Source organism: Tachysurus fulvidraco, chromosome 3 (genome assembly GCF_022655615.1).
Source record: "Tachysurus fulvidraco isolate hzauxx_2018 chromosome 3, HZAU_PFXX_2.0, whole genome shotgun sequence".
NCBI lineage: Eukaryota > Metazoa > Chordata > Actinopteri > Siluriformes > Bagridae > Tachysurus > Tachysurus fulvidraco.
In genome coordinates, this window is record NC_062520.1 from 14300346 (window position 1) to 14310463 (window position 10118).

Below are 10118 nucleotides of genomic sequence, written 5' to 3' on the forward strand. Positions count from 1 at the left end.
GGATAAACCAATCTTGTATAATGGGCAGTTTAAACAGGCAATATTTTTTAAGTGAAGAATATTGCATAGTATTTATACAAGAGTTAAATGAGAGCTAGTAGACAAGGTTTAATTTTCAAATGAAAAGTTAAACAGCAACTCTCCAGTAACTAGACCCTGCTGTCTGTTTAGGGTTTCTGTACCTGTTACCTCCTGTTTTAACCTCTGTCCATTTAGCCCCTTGCCTGGATAGATTCACGCTCACTAATGCTGTCTCTGGTTTCACTTCCAGTATGATCCTGGCACTGATCAATGATTGATGCAGCAGAGACGCAAGAACCCCAACTGCCAAAACCATAAACTGTCCAATTTGTGCTGTGAATACGGTCATCTCTCACAGCTAAAGCCAATACAAAAAAAAAAATACAAAAAAAAAGACAAACACAGCATCAATCCACACTCCAGCAGACACATCCTCATGCTATAATCATCTCCTTATTCAGTCGACTCGAGAGACTGGCGTTCCTGTGTGTTGTTTGCTCACATATTTGCATTGATGTAAAGCTTTGTGTATTTTTTATTATTTTTTTTTATTCCGCTGTTTTTAAAGGCTCTCAAGCTGTAGCACTGTTCCCATCTTGCGCTGCTTCTCAGGGCTGAATCAACAAGACAATCTCACTGACTCATCAGAGCAACCGATAAGCTTACAGCTCGTGAGCACGTCATCTCTCCACACGCTTGTCTTAAATGTGCTGTCATTCTAAATGTGTCCACCTGTCTCCCAGATGGACACTTTTGAATTTTGTAAATTGCTGGAATAAGCTGTGTATAATGTTTTTATGTTCTTTGCTTACTGTTATTACTAAGAATGGTTTTAAATTGTAAGCACATTTTTTATTGACCAACTTGCCATGATTTAGAGAGAAGTTAGAACATATTTCACGTACAATTAACGCAAAGGTTTGTGTCCCTGTTTTCTGCAGTGTTATTCCTATGTTTCGGGGTGTCATCATTACCTCTATGCCTTCTGGTTTTCATTTTAACAAATCTATCAGTTCATCTGCCCAGCTGCAGTTTGTTGGTGTGAGCCATTCTCACATTCATTATTAAAGTTGAGTCCAGTTAGAATGAAAATCACTATGCCGCTCAGGGGTATGAAGCTGGGAATTCCTGCTGTGATGTATCTTTTTAGGTTTTTGGTTGTAGTCTTAAGGCAGCGGTCTGACAAAATCAATTGAGATATAGCTTTAGCACTAGCATTTCTGCTGTCATTGGTTTTGTGTATGCTATTATAACATGATGCAAAAGTTTCTCCTTGCTGGCGGTAGCTCCTGGACCTTACACTGATCCATGAACTAAAATATTTTTCCAGACAGTCCTAGAGTGTGCCACACAAATCAGGGATGCGAGCATTACATTGTATTTCCATTTAAAAGTAATCCTGGCAATTCTCTGAAAGTTAAATTTGTAGTTTTTATTCCTTTTAGGGATTTTTTTCCCCATTTTGTAAGCATAATCGTGTAATTCTTGCAGATGTGGTTATCTTTGAATCACCATTTGCCAACTCGAGATTCCATTGGAGTCTTTAAACGTATAAAATAACCCATGACAGGTTCATTTATTAAAATTCATACACAAACATTTCTTTTCCAAAACTAATTTAGGACTTTATTAAGTCATTATAGGCTACAGAGATGTAAATTGAATATTGTGAATTAGAGCAAGAATGATGGTATCCAGTGCATTTAACTTGCATCGCCTGAGATTCTTGGTTGATTAAAGCAACTTTCCTTTATACTTTTGTTGGCCAACAGGACATTTAGATATATTGCGATACTGTCTTTCCCCCAAAAATGCACCTCAACAAATAAACACTGCATGGAAATGAAAAAAGGGAACATTGTAAGTGCATATATATATATTATATATATATTTTTTATTCTAAAGTTCCTCAGGCATGTGCATTGTCTTGGCAGATCAGTGTTATGCCACCCAGCAGCAATCCGATAAACTGATGGTGACTCGTTTTTCTATTTTTTTAAAACCCTGAATGCTTTATTGAAAATATGCATATGTAAGACTTCTCCTACACATTACATAACGGTACAATCACTTAGAATATTAACACAGTTAAATGCAAAACAGATCCTTCAGAACCTGATGCAAAGCAAACTGCTTGCCCGGTAATTGCACGCTGGGCCATGTGGTTAACGTGCTGGCTGTCTGCCATGCTTTCACAACACAGGAAAGCAAAAACAAATCCTCTGAAAATTAAATACAAAGTCACCAAAAAGGTCATTTGCATATGCAGAATATTAAACATATTGTTGGTGATACAGTGTTTTAACATTAGTCCTAAGGGGTGTGTGTGTGTGTGTCTATGTGCATGTCACTCCTCAGAGACAGGCCAGGTTTGGCTGGTGAGGGGAAGGATAACCTGTACAGAGGAGCTTACCTGATACAGGTGGAAACATATGTCATTTGTAAGGAGATATGTTCAGTCTAAATGATATTCTTGACCAGTCATAATACATGCCATAAAATACACACACATAAAGCACATACTTCAAGCAAATCATAATAGGCAAAGTTCCTTATGCTTGATGACCAGACTGTAACACTCTGTATATTATAACATCACATAGAGAAAAAGAAAAATCATTAAGAGGCCACTTCTGAAGATATATTTCTATTATAGTTGAGGGAATAATAAGTAAAACAAAAGATCAATATAGCCTTAAACATAAACAATGAACTAAGCCAAATAAAAAAAGAAAAATCCAAAAACTGTGAACGTTATATAATTGTATATCTAAACAAAGTTTAAAAAAAAAAAAAAGATAAATGAAATCAAGATAAAATAATCTAAATAGGACAGTTGACTGACAAAGGGATTAGTACATGAGGATGGATATTGCAGTAAGCCAAAACATTAAGGAAAGATGATCTGAAGGCTTGTTTAGGCCCTAGCTTTTTTTTTTTTTTTTTTTTTTGCATTACTTTTTATCTGTATTCCTCAGTATCAACACCACCAAACAAGTTACCATATCATACAAAATTATATCCAATTCAGCACCCAATTAAATCACTGAAAAGCTTAACGGTGAACTTGCTACAATAACACAATCCAAATATGACCAACAACTATTAGCCATTTACAAAGGGAAAGCATTCTTTCTTGCACTATTGATGGTCGTTATTTACATGTGCTCATAACCTTGTAAATAAGGTTCACATCTTATATGGTGTCCACGAAGAGGACAGCAGGGAACAGGGAGCATGCAGAGAAAATGGCCATTCATGCCTAATCTCAACAAGGAGTCTCATTGATGGGCCAGTCCCTTTCCGACACATTAAAAGATTCAAGTAAGGTCAGCTTATGGGACATTACACTTAAGGTCTTACCTTAGCCCATAGCAAGAAATGCTGTGGTGACAGATCTTATTCACTGTATCCCCTTATGTCTAGACATATCATTGTCTCATACACTTACCTATCTTGGAGACTTCTGAAAACAAAAGTACCGTAATCCTTTTGGAAAAAAGGATTTTTTTTTTTTTTAAGATTTTCCTCCGAAATTGAAATGAGTCTGATCTCACTGTTAAAATGCCTGCAAATTCAGTCAATTAAAAGGATTGTTTAAACATTGACAATTATTACATTCTGCTGGTGGTAACGTCTCTCAGACACACAATCAAACAGGTGCCTGAAAAACACAATATTTATATGGGTAAAGATATAATGGACAATCTTTAGTGGACCCCTCCAAAATCTCCAAACTCTTGCTGCCCTCAGGGGTCTTGAGGGAAATCATATGAGCTAAACTGATAAAAAAAAAAAAATAATAATAATAATAATAATAATAATAATAATAATAATAATTAAAATAATTTTGAATTAGTGAATTTTGTCAAGAACAGAACATATCATTACAAGTCAATTCTGATGCCTCAACTGATACACAGCAATAAATAATAAGAGCAATAAATAATAATTTGGTGTGTTTTGTGAGGCTGTGGCTCCTCGGATATTCACTGAGGTCAATTAGCCTCCTGAGCGAAGCCACACAGGTCTGAGGGCTAAATCGCCAGCAGCTAGGTGAGTTTCATTCAAGTGGTCCGACTTTACTGCGTAAGCTCAGCCTCTCCGTTGCTATGGGGGTAAACCTCCAGAAAAACATCATGTTTACTTTTTTTTTTTTTACTTCATTCATCCATAACTTCTTGCAGTGTTTACCCAGATTTTCCTCCTGCTCCAGGGCCAATATCAACTGTCCATGCTACAGCATTCTATGGAGGAGGAAAAATGTAGGGCTATTTTATTTTGTTTTAAAAGCATTCACCATTCATGAGCTATAGAATGATGACAGAATGCTCACATAATGTCCAGATATTTACATAGATTGGTGGCGCTTGTAAACAGAGCTCTTACCACCTAGCCTCTCTGCCTCCTGGGATTCAGTGAAGGGAGCAGGACCCCAGACACGGACAGTGCCATCATCAGACGCGCTTGCCATGACTCCTGGCAGAACTGGGTTCCAGCTCACACAGTTCACAGTACGTGTGTGGCCTGTCAGTTCAGCGATTGGCAGCTCACTGCGCTTGTGCCAGATATACAATTTGTGGTCTTTAAATAAAAAAATAAAATAAAAATAAAATAAATTATTAATAGAGATTTTTAAATGTAATGACATATGTATGATATATATATATATATATATACACACATACACACATATATATATATAAAAAATATAATAGTATAAACTACGTACAAGCTATTTACTAGGTTAAAAATCAATATATTTCTTGGTTGTTGTTTTTTTGTGCAATTTATAAAGCTAGTCCAAACAATGATGGCTCAATACTAGCCAGATTAAATAATATGTATACTTTACATAATTTGTATACATTATATAATACGTATACTTTAGAGATCACACAATGTAAAAACAAAAAACATTAGTCTGTCCACCAATCAGAAATTAGTATTTTCCATGATTAGATTAAAGGTAAATACCAACTGAGCAGATTCATCATGAATCATTTCATTAACATTCTTTAATACTCATACGTACTCATTTATATTTCAATTTGCACATCTATACTTCAATTTGCACATTTTTTCCATTGTACATACAACTGTCTATTATATGTGTGTTCATTTCTTATCATTGCCATTCTGTTTACACTGTGGTGCTCCTGTACTAGAACAAATTCCAATAAAGTATAAAGTAATAAATTCCAATTGGCAATAAAGACCTTTCTGATTCTGATTCTTTAAGAAATTACATGTAGAGACAAGTGATGTCATGCACATTAAATAAGACATTCTTACCTTCACTCCCACTGGCAATAAAGTCTTCGTTATGGCCGCCAAAGCAGGAGTGGATGGTGTAGAAGCCTTGTGTTACCCCTTGGTACTTCCTCACCAGTACTCGATCATGTAGGTCCCACAGATGAACTCCCTACACAGAGCAACAGAGCAGCATGAGCAACACCGCTATTTCTGTTCAATCTAAAAGACAGGCATGCTGCAGAGAAAAACAAGCAAGTAAAAAGGCATACCTGAGTTGCCACATTTAATAGAGCCAATCTGCCATTCTTTGACACGGTGAAAGACATAATAGGGTGATCCTCTTGCACACTGTGGAACAGAAACAGCAGTTACTTATGAATGGAGATTAGACAGCCTTTCTGGTCAGACTGGTTCTAAAGATCACGCCATGCCCTTACATGTTTCTGTCAGTCAGATCTTCAAAGTTGTATCCCCGGATACGTTGATGAGTGTCTGAAGCCAATACAGTTTTGCCGTCATTCAAGCACCACAGGCATTGAACACGAACGCCTTCCCACGAATCCAGCAGATTCCCATCTAGATCCTATTTGGTCAGAAATGATTAAAAGAAGATGCACATGCACAGCAGTCAGCAACTGAACATTTTTTCCCCCAATTACATTATAACATATTTCCTGGGATACTTACACACTGATAAAACTGCCCTCTCTGACCCCCAGTTACAAAGCGTTTTCCATCTGGGTTCCAGGCTACACTTGTCAGGCTGTCTTCATGGGACTGACTCATTTTTGTTCTCAATTCCCCAGTCTGAAAGACGATAAAAGAAATTTGGGATGAGCAGTCATTCATTCAACAGGTTTTATAACTGCTTTATCCTGCAGTGATTCTGGAGCCTATACCAGAAATACCCCAGGCTACAGCAGATGAGCAAGATTAAGACTAGTCAGCACAGTTGTAGCTGTATAGGGTAAGGCTGCACCTGAACGTTCCAGAGCCACAGTTCAGAGCAGTCATCTGGGCCACAAGCTATTAGGTATGCATCATCTGGGCTCCAGGCCAGGTAAGACACCCCATAGGCATGGCCTTCCAGAGTCCTCAACTGCTTCAGTAGGTGCGTCTCCTGATTATACATGACAGACAACCAAACAGTTTATATGTCTAATTATGCCTTATTTTATTTATCTTTTTTTTTAGATGTTAAGATGTAATTGTAGATTAAAAAGAAGCACACACCGGGTCAACCTGCCAAATAATAACTGTAGTGTCTTTGGAACCTGAAGCCAGTTTAGTGCCATCATTGGAGAATTTACAGAACCAGACCTCATTGCAGTGCTCGGTCAGGATCTGCTGTGTGTAGCAAGGAAATTGTTTCCTAGAGATAAAGAGAACACATTTCAAAAGGGGCCATCTGTAGAGCATCTAAAACTGAGTAAGTTGGCATGGTGCAAGAAAACTGTAACATAAATAAAATCACCAATAAGCTGCAGCACAAAGATCACAACTCAAGGCAAATGTTAATGGAAGCAGACAAGAGAGAGGGAGATGGCTATGAAAAACAAAAAAAACATTTACCTGCTGCATACATGGTCCACCAGCAGAGACACTGAATCCAGATTATTGTCAAGTTTGGTGTTGTGGTAGAGGCAGCGATCTCTCTGCAACTCCACAGCCTGACGTAACAGAGTCTGTAGCCTGCGAGGAGGTAGCATCACTGAAGGGGGCAGGTATGCTGTAGAAATAAGAGAGGGATACAGAGAGAGAGAGATCGAACAGGAGTGGCAGGTCGCCAAATAAAAGAGAGTTGGGAGACAGCTGATTCAAGTCTGTAGGCAAGTTTACGGTCAGTTCCTTTTCAACTCAGCCAACTCAGCCACAAAGGGATTTACTGAATTAGGTTCAATAAAATATTTATTAAAACATTTATTTGTTTATTTCTTTATTTAACATGTCTGCTGAATTCACTCTGTCTCCTGGGGAAGCTGAGTTGAAATGAAACTGGCCCAAACCATGACTGTGAAAGGCAAAGGGAAATTACATGGCACTGTCAAAAAAAATAAAAAGGTAAAATGGAGAAAGGGAGGAGGAAGGAATATAACTGTTTAACCATGATAAACATCACTACAATACTATGTGAAGTGGAAATAGGAATTAATAACACAAGATGGGGTGTGGGTGTATGTCTGTCCTCACTCACTCTGGAGTTTGTCAAGCAGCTTGGAGCGAGATGATGTCCCTTTTCCCTCCCACTCAGCCTTGGCTCGGAGATCATCAGAATGGCTACACATCAGGTAACTAAGCATCCAACAAATATGCTTTACAAAGTGTCCCCACAATTCCTAGTTACTACAATACACAATTTGCACACAACAATCATAAAAACCAAGCCCGAGAACCCAAGTAATTAAACTAAAAAAGTTATCATCATCATTGTTTTCATTTGTAAGCAAGTTTTAAAAAGGTACGTATGTACACTAGAGACTTAGATCAACTAAAGATTGTGTTAGACATTTTGTAACATCATGATAAGCATCTGCATGTCTGCTAGAATTACAAACACCACCACTTTTAAGTTTGCAAAAGGCAGCAGTACTATACCCGCTAAGAATATGGATGCGCTCTGTGTTGTATTTCAGAGGAGTCAATTCTGCTCTGAGAACATGCAGGGCCTCCAACACTTTCCCATCCTCTAAATACTCCAAATACTTCTGCTGCAAGAGCAGGAACTTCATCCGCTAAAAACAGAGGATGAAAAGGAGATGAATCAAACATGGGGCAGAGCCTAATATTAAAGATTCATTCCTGACAGCAAAAACATGAGTGTGAAAATTGCTCTCTCACCACAATAGCATTTGGCGAATGCATCAATGCTTTCAGCTCATTGAGATCAATTTCAGCCTACCATTAGAGAGAGAGAGAGAGAGAGAGAGAGAGAGAGAGAGAGAGAGAGAGAGAGAGAGAGAGAGAGAGAGAGAGAGAGGGCAATTCATTGAGCTCACAGATACAACTGATTAAATTCAGTTACTGGCTAAACTAAAGGAGAATACCTACTAATTACTGTATGATCATCCATTAAGGAACTGGGATGATGTGTCTCTCCGTCCCACAAAACTTTAACTAAAAGCATATGAGACTTCTGCTGCCAGAAAAAGCAGCCAATTTTTATTACCTTGTCCCATTCTCCCTCCATTACATGGTTGCGGAACTTAGTGGCAGCCGGATGCTCAAGTCTACAGCCTGATTCCTGCATGAGCAGGTCCACTGTCTGACTGAAAAATAAAGGCAGGGACACTGACATCAATTTATTTATTTATTTACTTACTTACTTGCTTACCCATTTTGACTGAAACAAATTCTGCAACTCTTTCGGCAAAGGCAGTATCAAATGTAGTCATACACATATTCTAACTTATAAAGCCGAGAAACAAACATGCTCTCAATATCTGCTTTATGAGTTAGATGGTGAAAAGGAAAACAGTAACGCTTGGGTTCGGTCTTAAACTGAATGTGCTTGAAAAACAGGTATCCAGTGTGCCGATTTGTAGTCTTTCTGCATTCTGCAAAATGGAGCCCCCTGTGTCCTCTTCTGAGGGTTTGTTTATCTTACTCCTATTTTCATTTCCTACTAGAAGACTTTGACAAACATCAACAAAGACAAAGACCCATAACGCATTTTCCTCTTTCCTGTAAATTATACGGTTTCATATTAGCCCTAAAAATGACTCCAGCTACTTACTTAAGCCCTAATCCGTGTAGATGTTGTCCTATTAAACGAATCACATCCTCATCAGATTGAGACAGTCGTTTCTTATTTTTCATTGAGACGGTCTCTGTGGCCAAGGTCGAGCCGGTGGAAGTTGCAGGGTTGCCCGCTGCCGGGACTCCGTTGTTCGCGGTGACAACAGTGCCGGTGTTTGTGGAGGACAGCTGTGCGACTGCTGACGGTTCGCCGTTCTGGGCGCTATTTAGGCAGGACAGCTCGGAATTTTGTCCCTGTCCTGCCCCGTTTTCCTGCATGTTACAAACGCTGGTGTCAGTGCCCCTGTGCAGGTTGAGGCAGAGAGCAGAAATAGTGCGGGGCCTCTGGAGATAAGCGAAATCCAAAACAGGCGCAGAGAGGCCCCAACTCCCGGCAGAAGCACCGGTCTCTCCTGCGCCCTCCGCCGACGACACTCGAGATTTCTTCCGCGGTGGCGAAGCTCCGCCCGGTTCCGAGTCGCTGGAAGAGCAAGCGGTGGCCAGAGTTACTTCACTGGGAGCAGCGCAGACGTGTCTCTTGCTGTCAAGACGTCCAAATGATATTCACTGCAATATTCGCACTTTATTTCGCTCGAGAATGAGAACGTTGCGAGAATGAGAACGTTGCGAGAATGAGAACGTTGTTATTGTTTGTCAGAACAGCTGCAAGTCCGCTTTGGACGTCTCTACGTGATGACATCACCGAGAAGCCCTAAACAACCTTGAGCGTTATGCTGCCTTCAAGAGCACGAGTGCTTACAAATCAAAAACTTCATCAAAACCAAATGAAAACAGCGGCATATTTGATCAGTGAAAAAGTATTGCTTAGGTTTTTTGATTTCTTATTTTCGATTTGTCAAATGTAACAAAATTCGATCAACATTGTCCTGTTGCAATTTACCAGCGTTGGAAAATCTCTAACTTGAACGCGGCATTAAGTGTCATCAGTAATGGTTTAAAAAATGTAACATTTACATAAAAAGAAACAAAATTATTAGTTACCATGCTGTATTTTATCTTTCCATCGTAGTTAAATCACCTAGTTTAGTGCTTGTAAAAAAAAAAAGCTCATTTCTATAAAACTCAGTATTCTTTGTTCTGTAGTG

General features: G+C 38.9%; 2 protein-coding genes across 6 annotated transcripts in view; one reads left to right on the forward strand and one right to left on the reverse strand.

The window, feature by feature from the left end:
* The window catches only part of cnih4 (cornichon family AMPA receptor auxiliary protein 4), a 5615-nt gene extending 2613 nt beyond the window's left edge, over positions 1 to 3002 (forward strand). Inside the window, exon 5 of the mRNA XM_027149924.2 lies at positions 272 to 3002. Within this exon, the coding sequence (XP_027005725.1) occupies positions 272 to 299 (28 nt within the window). The 3' untranslated portion in view covers positions 300 to 3002. The remainder of the gene's footprint in view (positions 1 to 271) is intronic.
* On the reverse strand, positions 2005 to 9692 carry wdr26a (WD repeat domain 26a). 5 transcript variants are annotated; one of them, XM_027149921.2, is made up of 15 exons: positions 9011 to 9692; positions 8444 to 8543; positions 8116 to 8172; positions 7873 to 8009; positions 7472 to 7569; positions 7313 to 7318; positions 6850 to 7006; positions 6511 to 6649; positions 6257 to 6397; positions 5965 to 6084; positions 5715 to 5860; positions 5547 to 5625; positions 5317 to 5446; positions 4411 to 4605; positions 2005 to 4268 (listed from the first exon to the last, which is right to left on the reverse strand). In XM_027149921.2, the coding sequence occupies exons 1-15, from the start codon at positions 9289 to 9291 to the stop codon at positions 4246 to 4248; spliced, it is 1809 nt and encodes a 602-aa protein (XP_027005722.1). In that variant the 5' UTR covers positions 9292 to 9692; the 3' UTR covers positions 2005 to 4245. The 5 variants fall into 5 exon arrangements, with proteins under 5 accessions (XP_027005722.1, XP_027005720.1, XP_047667744.1 ...); XM_027149919.2 differs by having other exon boundaries at positions 4377 to 4605; XM_047811788.1 differs by lacking the exon at positions 8116 to 8172 and having other exon boundaries at positions 4377 to 4605.
* Between the last annotated feature and the right edge of the window lie 426 nt (positions 9693 to 10118).